Below are 21,697 nucleotides of genomic sequence, written 5' to 3'. Positions count from 1 at the left end.
ATTGAGAGCGTTGTTCTGAGATAGGGGTCGATTGAGTGAAGGAAGGCATAATGATCTGTCGGAAGGTTCCAGCGTCTCTTATTTTCTTCAAATGCAAGTTTTTTAGCCATTCGAGAAGCATCTAATTTCGTTAAATAAGTTCATCTGTAATTGTAGTGTCGAAGACTTTTGGGTGCTGCTTCATCTGTTTTTTTCTTTGGCGAGAATGCCACAATGAGCCGGTATCCACTGAAATCCGATTAATTTCCCTCTGGTAATAGCCAGGTAATGTAGGTATGCTATGTCGAATGAAACGGTGTGAGAATTCATTTTTTTAAGATGTTGATGAATATCTGTAGTGTTAGGAGTCTCTGAAATTTACCCATCGGTCCCGCGTTTGGCGCTAGGTGTAAATGACAGTTTCTTTGATGCCATGAAGTTCTGCTGCCGTCGAGGATGTTTTCCACTGCAGTCGGTAGGATAGTGTTTGTCTTGTAGGAGTGATATAAAGACCATAAGCAGAAGTCTCCTGAGTGGTTGAGGCATCTGTGTAACTGTATGAGTGCTGAGCATAGTTCTCAGCTAAGGAGAGGAGAGTAGTCTGCAACAGCGCAGTCTGTGGCATTCATCTCCTTTCGCCATTGATGCCAGGTACAACTTGTTTTATAGTTAGAGGTAAAAGCGTCCAAGGAGTAAACTTTGCAGGCATTAATTTCTGCGGCTGACTAACAGGGGAGAGTTGAAGCGTTCGCACAACTTGGCCGAACACACAATTGCTGTGGGTCAGATGAACTCGGTACAGGAAATGCTTTTTGCCTTGTAATATATGTCGAAGTTGAAGACGCATGTTTTTTTTTGGCTCAGAGGACATCCAGTGGGAAACATCTTACTTCTGCTACAGTTCCTAATGCTGACAAGCTTTTCGGGAACCCTAGACATATTCGTAGGCAGCTATTGCATGCGGCTTCCAGAATTCTCTTATTTGCTGTAGATAATCAGCGAAGCACCTTCAGCATATGATTTCTACATACGGATCGTGTTCCAGTCACGAATTTGAAGAGTTGAGTTGCTGCTACTATTCTAGTTCAATGTTTCTTCACCCGTGGAGACCAGGAAAGATTTCAGTCGATGACGATTCCCACAAATCTTTGAGACATTCATAGGTCAGCGGTCGTCCACCGAGGAGTGGATACTAGCTCATTTTTTTTCTCGTGAAAGCAATGGCTGTTACTCTTTCCTAAAGAAAGTGGCATGTCTCAGGGCACCAAATACGTGGAGAGATATTCTGTAAATGTTTTTGAAGTCGCTGTTTGGTGATGTAACGTCAACTTGAAGCACTCCAGATACAGATGTCAGTAATGTAAATCGTTATTTGTACTCCTCGAGACAGTTTTTTTATTATGCGTATCAGGGTAGGGATGAAAAGGAGTGGGCTGAGCACGACACTAAGGGTACCCCCTTCTCTACTGCAAGTTCATGATGTATTCATTTGTGATGCTATGTTTCCGCATCGATCCCACATTATGGCAAAATCTTTTTGGGTGCCACGCATTAAAAAGCTTGCACCTGTTTTGCTGTCTGCATGTAAATAATGCCATACCAACCGGCCCGTCACTCTAGTGAACTTATTGTAATGCTGAAGCGATGTTGGGGACTGGGCAATCTGGTCTGTACTGCATTTAAGGCCGTGCAACAAAACATAAATATATAATGCCTGTCTTGTCAAAGTGCTCTTTTGATTGTGCTACAATATAATGTGGACCATGCAGGTTCTTTTACCTCGGACAAAAAGGGCAGTGTGGATAGCCATGTGTTGAAGTGTTTAGTACCTGTTGGAACCATTGTAGTGAAAATAGAGATAGACACAAAAATGAACCATGGGCATTATTTCTGCTTTCATTGTCAAAGGTAAACCTGCCGAGAGAAAGGAGAGAGAAAAATAAGATGTTTCAGCTCTCATAGGGTAGCCGAGGCATTTTTTTTTTTGCCACATTTCTGGCTGGTGTCAATTTCTTTACCTTTGACTTTGAGCAATATCGACAAGATGTGATTTTGTCCTACTTTTGACATCTTGCATTCTTTGTGTCTGTTTTACGTATGGTAAGGTGAATTCTCCAATATCGGCTATCCAACCCACTAAGAAGTCCAGTAGAGGTAGCTGTTTAAAAATGTGGTTTGTATATTGCAATGCTCTCATTTTGGTGCATCATTGGCAGCTCTGCAGGCAGCATGTGAGCCTCAGTACAAGTTTAGTGGATGACAAGACAAAGGAACATTAGGCAGTAGCCCTCTATGCACGCGGCTTTGTCACTGGATACAGACGACTTCGAGGGTGTCCACAGCACCAGCAGCAGAACGCCCCTCCTACGAACCAGAGCTCAGAGTGATCAGGTAAGGACATTGGACTAGCATTTTAGGTATTCAGAATGTTGGACCACAACTGGATTGAAAACTCACAGCAAGAAGAAAAAACAAATATTTCTCTTGACATCTCTCGTGAGTTCATGTTTGTACGGCTTTTCCTTTCAACATGTGACCGATCTATTATGTATGTAATAATCTTGCCCTTCTGCAGGCTCAGCCGGAATGCCCGACAGCCTTTTAGACTCTTCTAGTTAGATTACATCCACAACATGAAGGCAAGACTTCATTTCTGGAGCTAATGCGGCCACCAGCTATAACGCTTGAGTCTTTGATGCCACATGTATAAATGCTGACATGCTTTATCACTTATTAGATTGTTCAACAAATAATGGCTACAATGTGCCATTATCATTTCATTTGGAGTTTTATTTTTACTGGCTGTTATTGCTTTTCTCACTGTCAGAAGCATGTGACTATATTTTCAAAGTGAGTGTGTTAGGCGCCATAAGTGGCTATATTTGTGAGAGTCTAAGTTCGAGCTGCCGGGTTCATCAGAACGACATATGGAGAATTCGTTTCACTCAATTCGTGTTTGCTTCTCCACAAGTTAAAGAAATATTTGGGGGGAACATTGCAGGTCATTTGTAACAAATATGGCATAAATATTTTTATTTTTAGCCTAGAAATATTTGCCTTGTATGGTACGCAGAAAAGAAAAAATTAGAACTGTTATTTGATAAACGAGTGTGTACCTTAGACAGGCATTTGAGAAGATAAGTCCCTGTTTAAGTTATGCGCTCCTATTTCATTTATTGGGAATCACCGACTCAACTAATCAGCTATTTTGATAAGAATAGTTATTTTGTTATTGCAGAATAATTCCTTGGTCTTGCAAACATGCACTGGTTCAAACCAGCCCCGAATCTACATTATTTTTTTGTTTTGTTTGTTTTTTTGCTGGACCATACTTTTTTTTGCCTTACTGAAACAAAAATAAGTAGCAAGCATTGTGGACTAGATTCTACAAACAGTTTTTTTTTTTTTTTTAACGTTGATTGCAACAGATCGTTTCAATGTACTGTCCTAGAAGTTGCCGGCTACCATCAGTGGGCAAAGTTGATGACTGTATGCTTCAAGTAACTTTGCAGAAACTAACTGAAAAAGGCACTTGTTCTGTTTTCCTTTTTGCACTGTTTGTAGTCAATTCAACGAAACATGTGGCCAATGCCTTTAGAAAGTTGTTCTTCGATTATCTACATTATGTTACAGTATGCTGTGATAATTTGAGACTCCTTCACAAGAATATCTCTGAAAGAAGGTATCATAGTCATTTTCAATGCATCTTGTAAATCCTAGAGGCGGCAGCACCTCCTACGGAACATGCATCGACATTATGGTGTGAAATTTCAGGCGGAGGGTTGAAAATATACCTATACGGCAAAGATACTGTGGGACAGAAAACCTTTCCTGTACAAGTAACTGAAAAACACTCAAAGTGTCGAATAGTCTTTCTTTCCTTGTACAATAAACAATTGGAATAACCTGTGTGTTGAAGCTGTAACCAAGAAAATATCTTTGGTGTCTTTTGAAGTGTTCTCTAACCTGTTCTGACTGCCTTTTTATCTTGCCCAAACGTATCATTTCCATGTTTGCGTACTACACAAAGTTAGACGGCAGTATTTATGAATAAACAAGTGCACACCTTCAGTTAGATGAGGTTCCATCTTGAGTGCAATGTTTCAGACCAGCTGCTTTATGGACATGGCCGAGCAGCAGCCCAACATAACAATGGCCAACAAGAAGGCCCCCCCAAACATGCGGCGTGTGGACTGGCTGCACTTTGTGCGCACGCTGCACCTGGAGCTCTTCCTATTTGTGTATGCCGTGTCGTACTCCATGCGGCTCGTAATGACCCAGGACCTGCTGCTCACCAAGGCCTGCTGGCAGCGGCATGCCATCAATGCCAGTGCATGTCGCAACCTCTCCTGGAATGTTACCATCAAGGACGACGTCACAAGGTGCATTTCCTGTTAAAGTCTAGCAAGTTTCACTGTATATCTTCGCATGGCCTTGAAGTGAAGAATGGATACCCCGTAGCAAGCTGCATGAAATTTAGTTACACCTGTGCACAAGTGAACATGTTTATTGGCTCGACTTCTCCTCATACCTTTCCTCTGGGTCGTGCATCTGCTTGCACATGTGAGTGCAAGTGTCTGCACACAGGGCCTCGCGTTTGCCCCGTTGACTTCGAAAACTGACAAAATGGTAGTAGTAAGTGCATGCAGTATAGGCTAGTCATATCATTTGGTTGGCAAACTCTACTTGGGCTGGGAGAGTAAACAAGCATAACTGAGTAAACAAGCTTTTGCTTAGCACGGTTGATAGTTGGGCGAGGTGGTCCAAATTAATTTCTTGAGAATGCACTGAAAGTCTGTCTCAAAAGAGAGGCAAAAAACACTGAGTGGTATGCTAGTAATATTTTATTCATAATGCATATTTCTAGAATGCAATCTCAGTAGTCCCCATAATGACCATTGTAGTCCCCATAAGGCCCTGCTCATCATCATTGACTCCGTAGATATGCTGTGATTTCTTTCCTCTTCGGCGGCGCCCCAGCCACGTGCTCTCTCCCCACCCTTAAATTTTTTGTTTTTGCTTCAGTAGCCTTCACTGGCTCGGTCACATATTCAAAAAGACACTTCTTAAAGTTGGGATGCGTATTGACGCTGACACAATGCTTTTGTGCACTGCCACCTTTTGTATACCAGCTTGCGCGCTGTGTAGCCTCACACTCATGGATGGATGGAAGCAAGAACGAACGAACGGACGGAAGTGCGGATGGTCTCTTCGCCCCACACATCATCATTCACTATGTGGATATTCTGCGATTTTTTTCATGCTCCTCTAAGACAGGTGGTTCCTTTCTGTTTGAGCATTCGACGGAAGTTTTAACATGCTGGGGATGTTATCTTATGCCTCTTCCAAGTGATGGGGAGATGAACCAGCTCATTTGATCTGAGCTTCAGCTGGGCTCGGGCGCTTTTACCTGCTCGAGATAGCTTCGATGCGCAGGGACATGTTATCAATTTAGACTTGTTATAGAACATGGTGGCGACAGCGAAAACCCGCCGAAAGTGTCCATACAATCGCTAACGCAATAGTAACGCAGTCTTTTACCGCTAAATAGATGTTTTAGAAAAAGATGTAGTAATAAACATATGCAGGCGAGCACTGCCAGAAAAAGAAGTGGAAGTTGAAACCGCGAACAGCATTCGGTCTAGTTTCTTCGCTGATTGATAGTTTTCCTTTGCAGGTGTTTTGGGTTAGCTCTGCCTTCTGTCCCACTTTTGTTTGATTTGTGCATCTATTTTTCAAAATTTGTGCCGACCCTCCATATAAAAAAATCCTCTCTACAAAGAATTTTTTGGTTAATATATCCATGTTTAACTGTGTACCTCTTTTCGTGTTCAACAGAAATTCATACGCCAAGAGAAGGAGAGGTGTCGATACTCATTTTGATGAGTGAATAATGACTTTTTAAGGACAAGGTATTGCTCGCATTCTAAATCTGTCACGAATAATGTGGGCAGTTGGCAAAATAATTGAGATAATCAGACCACTTAGAGTGGTTTCCGCCAGAGCATCCATCACTTCATTCGTTTTTATCCCTTTGCGACTCGGTACACTCACAACAATCTGATTAAAGTTACGTGGGTAGAGAACAGAAATTGATAAAGTTTGTAATAATTTAGAATAATTATAATACTATCTGGGGGTTTTACGTCCCAAAGCCCTGTGATTCGCTATTTTAGCGAGTGTCGAACACACAGATAAAGTATCTGTGACTGTGGCCACACTTGAGTTTGATTGGCTCAGCTTTCCTAATGCTATTCCGCCAAAGATACTGGTAAGAAATTTGGAAGTGTTAATCAGAATAAACAATTGAAAGTTTTGGAAAAAAATACCGAATTTTCCTTCAGAATTTGAGACATCTGTAGCTATGATATTTGTTATATTTATCCACTCTAAATGCTTCTGCAAAAGCTAGTTTAATATATGGTAAGGCGAAATTTCTGCATGGTTTGGATATATATCCTGAAAAACATTCCTAAAGTTCTGTCTTTCGTTGCTGATGAAAGGAACTTCACTCACTTTAACATGTAATGCTTCAGCAAGTGATTCTTCATAGTCCACCCACGCTGTATGAAACCGTGGTCAATAAGATGCAAAAAACAACTCTGGTGGACATACACTTGAAAGTAATTTGGGTTTTTATAGAATTCTCATAGATCACTAGGAATGATTGTACAGTTAGTATTCCAAATCTGCACAAAAGAGAAGATGATCTCGCTTCTTAGTAGAGGACATTATTGGCTCTAAATATTGGTAATCCTAGGAATAAATTTAGGGTCTCCTTTTGCAGGAGTAGAAGAAGACGCAATTTATAAGTGGGTGCACCATATTATTATATGCATCCAAATGCTCATACGGGGCTAAACAGCTGGTGCCCAGAAAAGCTGCATGTACTCTATGGATTTTGTAAAACATAATTAGTGTGTCTCTCCACATCCCCAATTGACTGCTGCACAGCCTCTGGGGACTCCCAATGGTCAATGGACTCCTTTCTTGGTCATATGTCAAGGGAAGTGGTTGTCATAAAATATTCCCAGATATTTTACCAAATCCAACTGTGGCATGTTCTCCAGGCCGCTAGTTATTCTGATGGTAACTGACTTGACCAAAGGCACAACTATATTTGTGCTCTTTGAAACATTAAGACAAAGATGGATAGATTGCAACAAATTTTTACTAGCTCATTTATACATTTGTAAGTGAATATATAGCGAATGTATGTCACTGTCTGAAGCCAAAAAAACTACTATATTATCTTCATATACATATGTGTATACTTCGTCATGACTAGGAATCCTTCTTAACAATATATTTAAAAGAAGCGAGGGCACTGCTCCCTCAGGAACTCCTCGTAACCTGGATTGTATATTTAAAGAGTGACACTTTATTAAAGAATAAAACTTTCCCCTCAGTTGAAAACTCCCTAAACAACCTCACCATATATTTGGAGGTATTATAAAATTTCAAATAATCTAAAATTATCTAATGTTCTACTTTGTTGTAGGCTTTTGACTGGGGAGATTATTGCTGCTTTCTTTCTCTTCTTTTTTTTTCGCTTGCGCGGGTAGAGAGTATGCAGTGTGCGGAGCACAGGGACCGGAGAGCATCAACAGGCTGGCACAGGCACGCTTCATTGCAGATTTGATTACGACATAGTCTGAGGTGCTGTTGCATGGTTAATTTCAATCGCTGTGTGACTAATCTCCGAACCATACTCGATCTGTACCGGCCCTGATTGCGATCAAAAATGTGCATGCAACACCGAGAACATTGTGCGGTGTAAAAGCAAGCCTGACTGCGTGCGTAAGTTCGAGCCACAGCCCTTCGAGGGCGCAGAGCTGAAGAAGGCAGCCACATTTCGACAAGCACTAAATGAAAACAATACCCATTTTTATTCATTTTTATTTTTAGTACTCTCATTCCTAGCGTTCTCAAAGTTATGCTGTTTTACTTTGATGTAAAGCAAGGAGCAAATGAGCATCACTTAAGTAGCGCACATACGAAAAAATTGCTTACTATACAACCACAATGTCCTGTTTGTACTCAAGCATAATGCTTGACACTCGGTCACGGTGCACTTGGTGAACACGGAACCCTGAAAGCAGCATGCTTCTCTAATATCCCCACCGATATGGCAGTGCAGAAACTAAAAACATACAAAAACAAATGCGCTCATTTTGATACAGCGAGGGTGCATCTATTTGCCCCGCTGCAGTGGTCTAGTAGCTATGGGTTACTAGGCTGCTAACCCGCAAGTTGTGGGATCGAATCTTGGCTGAGACAGCTGCATTTTCGATGGAAGCGAAAAGGCTGCAGGCCCGTTTACTCAGATCAGGGTGCACGTTAAAGAACCCCAGGTAACCGAAATTTCATGAGGCCTCCACTACAGTGTCTCTTATAATTATATGGTGGTTTTAGGACGTTAAACCTTACATATAAATCAATCAAAGCAAGGTTGCGTCTATGACACTCAGACATTTCATGCGGAATGCTGCGAGCTGTCTGGTAGGGTATGTCTAGAAAAACTATCAGTTCATTGCCAGTCGTTGCCGTCGAGATAATGCCGACATACCGCGCTCTCTTATCTGCGCACTGAGGTGAAGTGACAGTCTCAAGGTGTGTGCGCCATTTCTTTTGATTATATTTCTTTAGTGCTACACCACTGCATACGTCATAGCGGGAACTTTCAATTCTTTAAAAGGGCCACTCACTAGGCCCCATAACGAATTGTAGTTAGACTGTGAAAGTTGTTGTGTGTCCGATAAGGAGCATTATACCACAAAACTTTTCCGATCAGTTCATTACGAGCTGAGAAAACTGTTTTTTTTTTTTCTTCTAAGCGGTGCGGATTGAGGATTAGAGAAGGCGAGCTCGAAACTCATGCCGCTCCCCCGAGTAGCCTTCATAAGCCAAATCTCTTCCCTACTCTATCCAGCATCCGATGAAGAGGTCGCGTGCACACGACGTGCCCGAACTAGCCCAGCTCTCGAACCCGAGAGTGGCGTTATTTTGTTGACCAGTGTTATTTCGGGGTCTGCTGCCTGTGTCTGCGGGACGGTTCAAAAATGCTGGCTTAGACGCGGTAGAATAGATAAGCACAACGAGTGCGCGAACGCGTAGCAGTGTTACATTCGCTTCCACGGCTGTCCTCTGCTCGATGCGCTGAGCTCAAGGACAGGACCGCATGCGAAACGCCTGTGCATCAGCCCCGCATCTCATTTCAGTTCACGGGAATAAAATGAGGAAAAGACGCGCACATTCCCTTATTGTGTCTCATTATTTATCTCAAGTTTTGTAAATCTATTCAAGCAGCCAATCACATAAACTACACATGTCGTGTTAAATAATTTTTTCATGCCACTTGCCACTGTTGGAAATGTCAGAGCACAATCGTCTATCTAGAGGAGCAACGGCATTGCACTGCCGTGTACGTAGGGCAATTTATACGTGCACATCATGCGCTCATCCTCTGGCCACGGTGCGCCAGTGAAAGGAAGGTGGAGCAGCAATCATCTTAAAATTTGACCCATTTCCACGGCGCATAGCGTTGCAAGCTTTAATATATGTGTTTTTGAATGCCCTATTAACGCATTGCGCTTGTCAGCTCAAAATCGTCAAACGTAGTGAGTGGCCTTTTAAGGTTGATACGCTACGTGGTGTTCGTTCACGCAAAATTAACCGTTGGTGTCGAGAAACGCTGCATATGAGGGCACCAGGAACAACCACTGAGAAAAAGTTAATAACTCTAAGGTTGTCTCCATGTCTGCAAACGAATGTGTACATAAATTTTTAAGCATGTGCATGATGCACTTTGCAGGCAGTAGTTTCGGATGTGATTCACGGAAGGAAGCTTCACGAGAAACATAACTAAAGTGGTAAACAGTAGCTTCTGATGTTTGCCGCTACTCGTAATCACCCCATATCGCACGGCGGAGCAGGCTTTACAAGATAACATCATTTTTGCTCTATGTGGATCTCTCTTACATAGAAGGAAGAGACTGTCACATGAAGTCGAGTTTTTGGCTCATGGCAACAAAAAACACGGACGACTAAGGCAGGCAAGCTGGTGCAATAAGCCGCATGCTGCACCACCACGCTCTCAAGTTACAAAAATGGTGGCGCTACCTACTGAACAAATCTGTGAACGCCCCATTCTACACACAGTAAATTGCATAAATGGCCATCGGATTTTTCCTAAAAGTAGTTGGTATAAACATCATGCAGTTTTCGTTGTTTCGTAATGCGTGAACATGCTTGTTGATGATTTTCACTGCCATAACTTGGGTGTTTGAACCGTCTAAATTTCCCATTTCTATAAATTATTGTGATGGCAACATTGACAACGTTCCAAGATGTCAGCGCTTTAATGGTTATAGCTTTTCCGGCCCAGCTTTTCCTCTAGAGTCAGTATATTAACTCTGTGGCACCCCCTATGCAATTTGTCGAGTCGTCGCAAAGATGGCTGCGAGTGTGTATTGTAGCTTTTTGGCATATGCCAACCCAAACCCAGCCTAAAACCTCCCAGAGAGCTTCTAGGATTAAATTGTCCGGGAAGTGTTTGGCGACCAATAGAAGTGGAAAATCGAAAAGCCCCGCTGTGTATGCTCGTTTTGTGTCTGCTTTCTGCTGCTTGAGGTGCACGCTGCCAGTTTCGAGCTGCATGCCGTTCTTCGCGTGACATTGCTATTTGTAGCTGTAGAATTCATCCCTTCACGGCTCAGCTTCCTCCGTGAAGACACGTTTCATTTTCGTTTTATACATAGTGATTCCTAAAAAGAGGGATTGGCCTAGTTTTTTTCTCTCGTCCTTCCCAACTTTTTCCACAGTGAAGGGGAGTAAGTGTGGCCCTTTGTCACAACTTTATCCGTTTTATCAACGTCACAGTATGTAAGCGATGCGCCATTCGCGCGCAGCTAACGACTGATCAAGGCTTCTCGCACTTGCACAGATGTCATAGTGGTGCAAAGAGAAATGGAAATGCGAGGCGCACCCTTCCCTAAACGTTAAAAAAGAGCGAGATGCCTCTTTATTCTACAGGCAATACTGCCTATATCGGTAATCTCGGGCTCTATGAAACGGCAGGGAAATGGAAATGCGAACCTCTTGGTCGAAACTGCATCACCGCAGGGCCTAGGCGTCATTTCATAGTGCAAAAGACCAATTAACAATCTTAGGGGTGCACGGGGATGCATAATGTTGCTCATGGGCAGGATTTCGTCACTGCACCGACAAGGAGAATTGGTCAGTTGCAGGAAAAAAGTGTGGGAATTGTTTTTCAAAATGGAGGGTCTGCATGGTGCAGACTGCTGCAATATTCACGAATTATGATTGCCACAGTCTACTGTGCCAATTAACAGGCTTATTTGGAGGGTGCAAAGAAAGTCACAGCCTCTTCACTGGCCCTTTAAATAAAGAAATAACAAAACAGGAAACATGGCTGATGTTTTCTTCATAAGAACTGGTATAAAAAAAAAGTTAAATACGTCTTCACAGAAGAAATGCTTATTACTGTGGTGGTACATGAGAGCTTGCACAAAGTCTGTTGATGTTTCAAAGCTATAGGATTGTTTGACGTAAATATACCCACGCGGACACCTAGTGGCACATCTCCATGGCGGCGACTAATTCCCATGATCATCATTTAATCTTTGAAGAAGCTGAAATTGACAGCATATGGGTATTGTGTGTGCAACCCGAGCTAAGATGTCATCAACACGCACATAATTAACACTTGTACTCTATATACGAATCTTCAAAGCATCGTATCAGGGCTGAGCAAAGATACTTTGAAATGTTATCACAGTACAATAAAAGATATTCAGGCAAGAAGTATTGGAGATACAGATGCAAAATACTAATGAAACAATTGTGTCCAATACGATACTTGCTCATTGTATCATAAGATACTTCGATATATTTGAAAATTTGTTGTAAACCTGTATAATTGAATAGCCAACACCCATGCACAAAAATGACTCCTTGAAAATGTCTCAAGTGTGACCAACTTCATTTCTTTTTAATGAAATAGCTGTTAGTAGCTCCAAGGTTTTGTCCTGCTTTCTCAAAATACATCAGTCTACTTCCGAAAGAACTTAGGGTTTGTTTTAGCCTCTTAAGAGGGCAGCTTTTTATACAGTTTGCTGGCTGTCGTTCTTGGTTGCTTTTTTGTTATTGATGGGATTCGCTGATACATTTGCTGACCAGCTACCAAGGTGCCAACTAGCTGCATGAGCTTCTAAAGAATCCTTCTGATGAAGATGCAAATACCGGTGTCCAAAAAGGCTGTTTATGCAGTACTGAATCACCGTTGCACAACAGCGACAATATTAGTATAGCGGTGGCCAAAGATGAAAATGAGGAGTAAACATGAAGCGCTCGCCCGTGAGAATCGTCAGCTATATTGTGCGGCTGACGATCCGCTGTGTAAATAAATCTGCATCTCGTATCTGCATCTCATAATATTTTCCCCACTGCTAGCATTTGTTGTCTATGCAATCAATTTTAGGGGCGAAGCTTCTTGGAGGGGCTCTGCAACACTTTTTGAGCACAGTCAGAAAATGCTGCCGATCAGTAGTAGAGGCTCCCGAAAACACTTCAGCCAAATGCTATAGCGCAGCATGCTGCCTGAAATTCACAATGAATTATCAATGTCAGCTAAAAATGGCTTTCTCCTCCCCCGACAAATGACGGGAGACGCTAAAAAATCACTTGTGAAAAGCCCATTTATCAGCCGTTGGTTGATTTCAAGATGGCGCGCTCGGTCGTAACAAAAATTGCCGCTGGAGGCCGTTACCTCTCTATGCATGTGCGCGCGCAATTGCACTGAAAAAGTCACATATCCGAAGAAGAAAAAAGGAAAGAAGTGCTCAAGGTCATAAGGTGCGCGTGACTTTTTTTTTTCCCCTCCCATCCCTTCATGCTTAGCTTCCAGCGTTTTCGTTGGGACGTGAGAAAAGAGAATTCGATTGCAGCGTGTGACAAATCATTGTAACTCCGCTCATACTGTGTGGATTCTTAAAATTTTAGCGGCATTGAATTTGTGAGGGAATAAACTCTTCCAGTGAATTAATTCCATAGTTACTCAAAAAGTGTTTTAGGGCCCCTTTAGGGCGTGTTTGGTCGTTCCTGATGTATGTAGTACATAGCCACCTCGCTCCAGGATTCACCGTTAGATTATTGTTGTTGGTGGAATAAACTAATGCAGGTGGTATAAGCAGATGCGAGATGGCGGTACTTGGAGTGTTCACTAGATGGACGGACGGACGGACGCATGGACAGACAGCCAAGCAGACGGATGGATGCACAGACGGGCGCACGAACCGACGGACGGAGGCATAGATGAATGCACGAACAAACACAGGGGCGGAAGGATGCACGGAAGGTCAGGTGGATGCACACGGACAGTCGCACGTATGGACGAAAGCACGGACGGACTGATGGGCACTTCGCCCCATTCATCGTCATTTGGTCCGTGGATATGCTGTGATTTTTCCTCAGTGAGAGAACATCTGCACCCTAGAATCAGGGAAATGATTTAAACTCCAACTAAAAGTAGGCGAAGGAACCACGTATTTCGGAACCGACTTGGTTCCTTCCTCAGGGGGGACTGGGACTACGTAGCAGCGGCGTCTTCAAAGCACTCTCGGGGCGGTTAATGACCTCTCTCTCTCTTGTTTTGCCGTAGAGCGCAGTCCGTGTGTATACACCGGGGGAAGGGTATACACGCGAACTGAGATTTTGATACATTGCGGAGTGGCTTGCCCAGAGAAGCAGTGGTACTGTTTTTTGTGCTTTAAACCCAATCACATCGAAGTAAAAGTAAAAGCACATGGCAGTATAGTTTCACGAACTATTGCAAAACAATGCCGCTATTCATGCTTCTGCTGCATGTAGCTCTGACGTGGTAATTAGTAATACAGTCGATCCTGGATATATCCAACTCAAAGGGGATCACAAAATAGTTAATATATTGATAATTGGAAGCACAACTAATGTATATTTGATGCCTAAATAAAGCATTTCTGGCCTCAGAAATCGTTACAAGTGCTAACATAACAGTTCTTTGACAGTATAATGAAGGACAAGGTGTGAAGTGAAAGTTACTGCACTTTACTTAGCATGAAAATAGTCCATAATTTTGTCGTAAATAGTCCGCCACTGTCAAGTTCCAGTCATCTTCAATATTATTGAAGATTTTCAAATAAGCAAATTCAGCTCATTCGGCCTCAACATTATTGATTGATGCAGGTCGCGGATACAAGCTTTGTAGCGCAGCAAGAAGTTGGTTAGCGACGGTAGCGATGGCATATTCATAATTACATGGGTACACATTGGAGGCACTGGACATGGCAGTCATGACTTCACCATCGATGGAGTCAGAAGCAGCTAGGTCGTCATCTGCACCAATAAGTCGTGCACTGTCCGAGATGGTGCCAGGAAACACTCATAAGTGGCAGAATTCACCGAGGCACCGTACGCCAGTGGTCATGATGCTACTGAAGCTGTCACCTGGCCAGCAAGGAAAGTTTACGACGATGTTTTACTTGATGCGACTCCAAGCACCAGTCATGACTTTTATTGCTGCGTGCGGGTCAACGTTCAGTTCAACTCCTGAATAAGGATTTATCAGAAATGAGGCAAGAAGTACGCAAGTCCAGAAGGTGTAAAAGACAACGTCGTGTTCCCACAATCGATGTCACTTGTGTATTTGTAGCTGGCAGCCGCTGCTTCTAGCTGCTTAGGTGCGAAGAGCTAGCAAAAACGTAGCCTCTGAGGCGTGGGCTTTAATGACGAAAACGCTAAAAACGCGTCGTGAGGTCTCACATCTTGAAGGCCATGCTTTTCAGGCTCGTGTGCCATTGTGCGCTAAAAAATAAAGAAGGGAATGGGAACATTGCAGCGAGATCGCCGAATTTTTTCGCATTCTCATTTTGGTGTCGCCAGCTATCGATCTTTTTGAAAAACACTATGCTTGCGCCTTAAGACCTACAGATCGCGCATCAAAGATACTGGTGCGTTCCCAAGCGCCGCGCAAGGAACCAGATCAGCGCAATGGAACAATACTGCCTTTCGTCAATTGCGCACGCGAAGACATCTGAACTTGATATATCGTGGCTGAAAATCGATCTATATTTCCTAAGAAAAATGATTTGCTGGGCTTCGGCTCGGCGAAGCGTTCGATATAGCGAGTGTCCCACTGTACAGGAGTTTGATATATGTGTGCAGCGGTCCCATACGTTTGCATGAAAAATTCAAGGCGATTTCTCAGCTGTTCGACGTAGCCAATAATTTGATGTATCTGAGTTTGATATAAAAACATATGGAAGCCTACTGAAAAAAGAATTATAAATAAAATAAAAAAATTGTTCCTTATGAAAGAATAATTACGAATAGGTATAGAAGCACAATACAGGCGGTGCCCCCAATAGCTATGAAAATTAAGCATGAAGTGTCAACCTCTTTGCAGTTAAGGTAAGAGAATAAAAAACTCAGAAAATGCAGTGTTTATGAAAAATAGCCTGAAGTGGCACGTTGGGACGTTCATAACCCTAATTATTTCCAAGCATTGAGGTACGGGATGCTGATAAGTGGCCAAGGGTCATGGCAATGACTATTGAAAAGAGAAAAAAAAAATCTATAAAACAAAAGTCACGTTGGCAAGCGCACAAATATGTTGTTTGTCTGACTCCTTCTTTCTTTGGTGCTTGATTCTGTTGAGACTACGCGAGTGCTGTCATGTTACTCGGACATGAACCATACCTTTCATGAAGGCAGGCGTAAAGCCAGGGCAATGGCATTGCAAACCTGGTACACCTGTGGACAGGACGTCACGTATACAGATGCTGTGGCATATGAAGGCAAAGCCGCACACACGGCAGTAGAGGTCACGGAAGACCGCAGCCTGATGGTGTGCTGCACAGTTCGTAGTGTCGAGACTGTTGAGGCCGACGAAGTGGCTATAGCTTTGGCCATCATCCAAAAAGGGGTCAGGGTGGTCATCAGCGACTCCAAAAACACCGTGAGAAATTATGAATTGGGAAGGGTGATGGAGACTGTTGTCCGTATAATAAACATGGTAGGAGTGCCCAAAGAGCTGGTTCTGCTCACCTGGGCGCCAGCTCACCAGGGACTTAGAGGAAACGAGGAGGCTCATTTGGTCATCCGAGGTCTCACCTATTGGTCGACCCCTGGAACCTCCCAAGTTACCGAACAAAGAAGTGAGGATATGCGCACATACCATGAAATCGTCGCACACTGCAGGCTGAATCGTCAAATATGCCCGAGAGTGGACAACTCACTGAGTAAGAAAAATGAAGTTTTGTGGCAAAAGTTACAGACCCAGGTTTTTCCTAACCCCGCACTTTACAGTAAGTGGCACCCCGCAGTTTTCCGGTCCCAGTGTAAATTTTGTGATGAGGTAGCGAATTTGGTCCACATGGTGTGGACATGTCGAAGTCGAAACGATGGTTTCCCGCAGCCTAGACCCCAACGTCCGGCGCGACATAATAAGTCAAGCCCTTGCTGCTGCCATTTTCTATGGGATTCCGGCCGACAGCTAGAGGCAACGGGCCATGCCTGAAGTAATTGACTGACTATTTAATAAAGCTTTCTCTCTCTCTTTCTCTCAGCCTTGCCAAAAAGGACGCGCACATCTCATTGCCTGCCTTAACCCGTAGACTCTGACAGAAAGGCAAAAGTATGCCACGGATGCTATTTCTATTGAGGTGGCTTAGGGGCACTAGTACCAGATTAAGAAGTGGAGTTCTGTTGATGTTTGTTGTTTCACATGGTGGTGCTGCTGTAGCGGTCAGTATCAGATCGCGATACATTGTTAAATATAACAGGAATGCAGATGCATATACTGATTTTTTTAGACGTATTGCAATACAGATACAAAATACCCAAATAGTATCTAAGATACATGTATCTTCAATTCTGCGCAGCTTTGTCGTCAAGTAAGAAGAGAAACACTATGGTGTGCGCTCCAGAGACACCTATGGCTGGACTTGTGCATACACTACCACACTGCACTTTAGAAATGCAGGAGGTCGAGGCGTCGTAGCTTGAGCCCTGAACACACACCACCATTCAATGTCCCACTGGCCTCTGTCTCGCTTCGCCAAAGCACGATGTTCATCGGTCGACATTGTTGCCTTGCTAAAGTGCTTACTGCAGAGTTTTATTAGTCGATGCTATCGCACGCGAAGTAATCGGCGGCGAAACACTGTTGGTGCACATGGAAGCTCCACAACTCCAAGAACAAGCCGACACATGCTAACTCGAAGTGAAAGGCAAGAACATAGCTGTGTTGGCGACTCTCTGATGCTAGCGTGGCCACAGTTTTTCACTTGTTGAGAAGCCATGGCCTCTGAGATTGTGCATGGCCGCTGAGATTGCACACCGGTGCGCAATCTCGGACTTCATGCGTTAACCATGTCGTCGATAAATCGTTCTCTGTCTGTGCTAGTAATTGTCATGCCACATTACTCCTCTTCACCATTCACACGCGGCCGCTCCTCTCGCCCCTCGCCAACAGAGAGCACCATTTGAGAGAGAATGTGTGAGAGATATAAGGCGCGTTTGTAACAAAGTGTGTTTTTCTTTTAGTATCTCAGCTGGTTAAGCACCGGTTGCTTTTTGTTGTGAGCCATGTAGTGAGAGGTTCGACTTTTGGCGGGGGAACTTTTTCTTAATATTTTTTTCTTTCTCATTGCAAAGCAATAATTTTACGCTGTATTTGTGACAAAAATGTGCCACTTAAGTATTGGTGGACCTTGGTAAAAAACACTTTTGTGTTAAAAATAAATAGATACCCAAACACATTCTAGAGCTTTGGCTTTCCTTGCAGGTATGCCAATCTGCACAACTTGGTGCTGTTCCTGATACAGTTTGTGCCAGCCGGCCTGCTCTCCATTTTTGTCAGTCCCTGGAGTGACCGGTACGGTCACAAGATACCGCTGCTCGTTGCCACTTCTGGTGGCATCTTGCAGGACCTCACCACTCTCTTCTCAGTGATGTACACCAGTGTTCCACTGTATGCCACCGTCCTCTGCGCTATTCCTAATGGCTTCAGTGGTGGTCTTGTATCCGTGTGTGCATCTGTCTATAGCAGTGGCACACGGACAGCCACGGCCGAGCTAAAGACTGTGCGTTTTGCTTGCATCATGACTGCGTTGACACTGGGCTTTCAGCTGGGACTGTTTGTTGGAGGACAGGTGTTTCGAGCAGCTGGAGGAAACTACACGGCCATCTATGTTACGTCGGCCATCCTGCTAGCATTGATGTTTGTGTGGATTGGCTGGACGGTGCCATTCAGCAATCAGCTTCACCGCACAAGCAGAAGGGAGCTGGTCCGGGACCTGATACGACTGGACAACCTACGTGAAGGTGGGCAGGCAGTGTTCCGCCAACGCCCGGGCTACAACCGAGCCAAGCTGCTCCTGCTCATGATCTCCATCTGGTTCATTCTGTTCAACAGTGAGAGTGAGTGCCTTCTTTTACAGCTAGATTACAACAAGGGTTGATTCTAGTGCTGTGCTTGTTCGCCGTGGCTGTCCTTAACGACCATCGCTCTTGTACAAAATGAAAAAAACCTAAATAAATAAAAAACACTAAGGACGGAATGGGAATGGAACCTGGTTCGTCTGCATAACAGCCCTGTGTTCTACCACAAAGCTGCACCGGTGCTTCAAACTTCATTGCAAATTGACTCTGTGCAGGTTTCGGGTTGGGTAAGGTATTGCATTTACGTGTAGCAAAGTGTTTTAGAAGAGTAAAGTAACAAATATGCACCACACAGGGGAAATTGTGTAAAGGTTGGGTCCTTGAATGTTCCAACTCCTCACAAAAGCCTCAGGCTTAGCTCTTCACCGTCGTCAACCACAGCTTCAACGAAGTGTACGCAATGCCTTACAAGTGTGTACCGCGTACCATGCTTTTTCGAAGGATGATGAATAATGGCATTGGGGACACTTGTGTACAGGATAAGAATTTTTATAATTTATGGCATAGTAGAGACCATGTATATGTGCTTGTAGTAGTTGCTCCAAGAGTGCTTAAAAAAGGCTCTAGAAAGGCTGCTCTTCCAGCTTTCGATGTGACTATTCTGCCCTTTTCGCGCAGGCTTAGCAGTTTTTCTGGAACAAGCAATATAATGACCTTGTGGGAAAAGTGCATCTAGTACAACAGTAAAGTTTTCTTAGTAAAGTTAAAGTAAAGTTTCCCGACCAAATGCCAGCAGCTTATGGGGGAATGACACGAAGGGATGGACTGTGTTACAACCGGGGTTTGCAGGCACCGGAGGTCCGGTATGAAGTTGTCGAGGCAGGAAGAAGAGAGACTTGAAGAGGGTCTATTTGCATTATATACAAGGTGAGCTCTCGTACATGACGAGCTCTTTCTTACATGGCGAGCTCTTGAATCTGGCGTTCCTCTACATGGCGCTCTCTCAAATGAGCCGGGTGACTCATTATAAAGGGTATGTGCTTCCCAGATCCTTAGATCAGGGAACACGTTCAGATGGTACTGTCCAATCACATATCACACACAACTGGCGAGGGGGACGAGCATGCACGGCCCACGTGAACGTCGAATATTGAGCCGTGATCACTGCAATCCAAGGTGGCACCAGCGGGGCTCCTCCTCGTTGTGTTCTGCAGCTGGTCGAGGGGTCCCAAGCTCATGACCGCATACATGGAAGGGTCTGCCGAACTGCTCGCCTAATTAGCGAGGCCATTTGCGGCGGCCCCAGCGGTCTCTTTCAAGGAAGAAGCTGTACTCGTCGTCTCCCGAACCACTTACGGCGCTGTGGTGACACGATGCCTCACCATCTGGCTAGGAGGGACAATAACTGACGGGCATAGGCAGCCGGCCGGTCGGCTACTTGTTTGAAGATCCAAAGAGCGCCGTTCTCAGCTCGGGCGCCAGTCACAACAACTGCCAGTGTCTGATCCACATGAAAACCGGACTGTGTGTGACTGTATGCATATTAACTAACCAAAGTGCAGGCTAAGGCTAGCTTAAGGATCTCACAAAAGCTTGATGGGTGCTTTAGGCATCAACAGCTGCTGAAAAACATATTGGTCCCTTCATTATAAGAATCAATAGAACATGGTAGCTGATTGTTTATTGTACAATTATGTACAGCAGCTTGTTCAATGTCTATCAGTGCTTGGCATATCTAATACTATGTATCCACGTTGACGCCAGTGGCATTTCCCCATCCCGATGACTAACGCCGAATACCATGATTTCACCTTGTTGTGTGGTCTTAAAACGTGGTCTTAAAGAGTGAAGAGGATGCTGGTCTTAAAAAGTGAATATCTTTATTTTTAGATATATTTTAATGAAATAAGGTGTGTATATATGTTTTTTCTTCTGTTTCTGAAAATGTAATTAGTTTTACGGTATCTCAATATTAGTTCCCAGATTATGAGAAAATGAGTGAAGTGTAACTATGTCATTTTTTACGGGGTCATTAAAGCACTTTCCTTCAATATTCTTTAATGCAGTTTAAAATGCAGATGTAGCCAAAGATCTGCCATGTGGAGCTATGCTATTTGTATTAATGCTCCTTAATTCTGAAATGTATTTACTTTACAATCTTCTTCACAGAATTTCATATGCTTAATTTAGCCATAAAGAAATAGCATAGCTTCAAACTTTGGCTTCTTACGAGTTCAACGGTATAAAATTTATTAAAATGTGCTCACAAACACTTAACGTGAAGTTCCGTAAGGCTGGTCAGGCTGGCAAAACATGTGAAGCTGAGAAAATCGCATTTGAAGTTTTGACACTCACTGCAAAAAATTCTAAAAAGAATTTCAACAATAAATTTTATTTAGATATTTCCTGTCTACTTTCCTGCTAAACAAAAGAAATTGTCTTATTTCAACATAGGAATCGTTTAAAAAAAAATTCAAATGTGGAAAGCATGATCTGAGCCCCATCGTGGCAAGTGGTTGGGTGAGGGCAGTCCTAAAAAGACCATAAGGTATAAGACTAAAGCCACTCGTTCTTCGTAAATTTATGAGAACTTGATTCTCATTAATTAACCACCTGGATGTTAAGAAGCATGCTGCCCAGTGCAATAGGTCGCTGTGAGCTGAGCGTCGCTTACGCTCAGCCACATGCAGATTTGGCATCAGACAGTGCTGGGAAGTGCTTATATTTTGTGTTTCTGATGAGTGCATTTTACCGAGAGGCAGTTAGATCGGCTGCAAAATCGCGGCGAAATCTTGTAGACGCACCTTCACCCTTCGCTCAATCAACTTCGTGAGCGGAGCCTGAGATGCGCTCTACGTTCCACTGCTCGTACGATTGTTTTGCACACAAACTTCGTAGTTACATTTACGCGGAGCGGATCGTAAACGTATGGGCACCGGCTCCACCTTACTCTTGTCCCGACGGTGCATTTCTAGCCGGTGTCTCCTCGTTCCAAGCCCGCTTCTACCACTTCCAAAAACTCGTTGCCTGGATAGTTTGAGACACATTTAATATAGAGAATGTGCATGCAATTCGCTTCGACTAGCTTCAAGAGCACTTGCACAGGAGGACACATGCGAGGTGATTTTCACTACAGCTTCTTGAAGAACCATGCAAAAATACGCGAGTTAGTAAACCAAAGAGCCCTTCCGACTGCACAATGTCACGGCGATGAACACTACTAAATTAAGGTGCTCTGATGAGCTCTTTTTCCGATTTCAGGCGAGGAGGTACATCT

At 43.6% G+C, this 21,697-nt stretch overlaps 1 protein-coding gene across 3 annotated transcripts in view; it reads left to right on the top strand.

The window, feature by feature from the left end:
* Positions 1-21,697, top strand: part of LOC119181521 (proton-coupled folate transporter-like) — a 194,724-nt gene that overhangs the window by 52,137 nt on the left and 120,890 nt on the right. For all 3 annotated transcript variants that reach the window (XR_012888676.1, XM_075882974.1, XM_075882973.1), the window contains exons 2-4: positions 2,196-2,370; positions 4,087-4,361; positions 17,825-18,459. Coding sequence is in view for 2 of the 3 variants with exons in the window: in XM_075882974.1 (XP_075739089.1) it covers positions 2,272-2,370; positions 4,087-4,361; positions 17,825-18,459 (1,009 nt within the window). In the remaining variant the exon portion in view is untranslated. The remainder of the gene's footprint in view (positions 1-2,195; positions 2,371-4,086; positions 4,362-17,824; positions 18,460-21,697) is intronic.

This window comes from Rhipicephalus microplus, unplaced genomic scaffold, assembly GCF_043290135.1.
Source record: "Rhipicephalus microplus isolate Deutch F79 unplaced genomic scaffold, USDA_Rmic scaffold_14, whole genome shotgun sequence".
Classification (NCBI taxonomy): Eukaryota; Metazoa; Arthropoda; class Arachnida; order Ixodida; family Ixodidae; genus Rhipicephalus; species Rhipicephalus microplus.
This window is presented reverse-complemented; position numbering and strand designations above follow the sequence as displayed.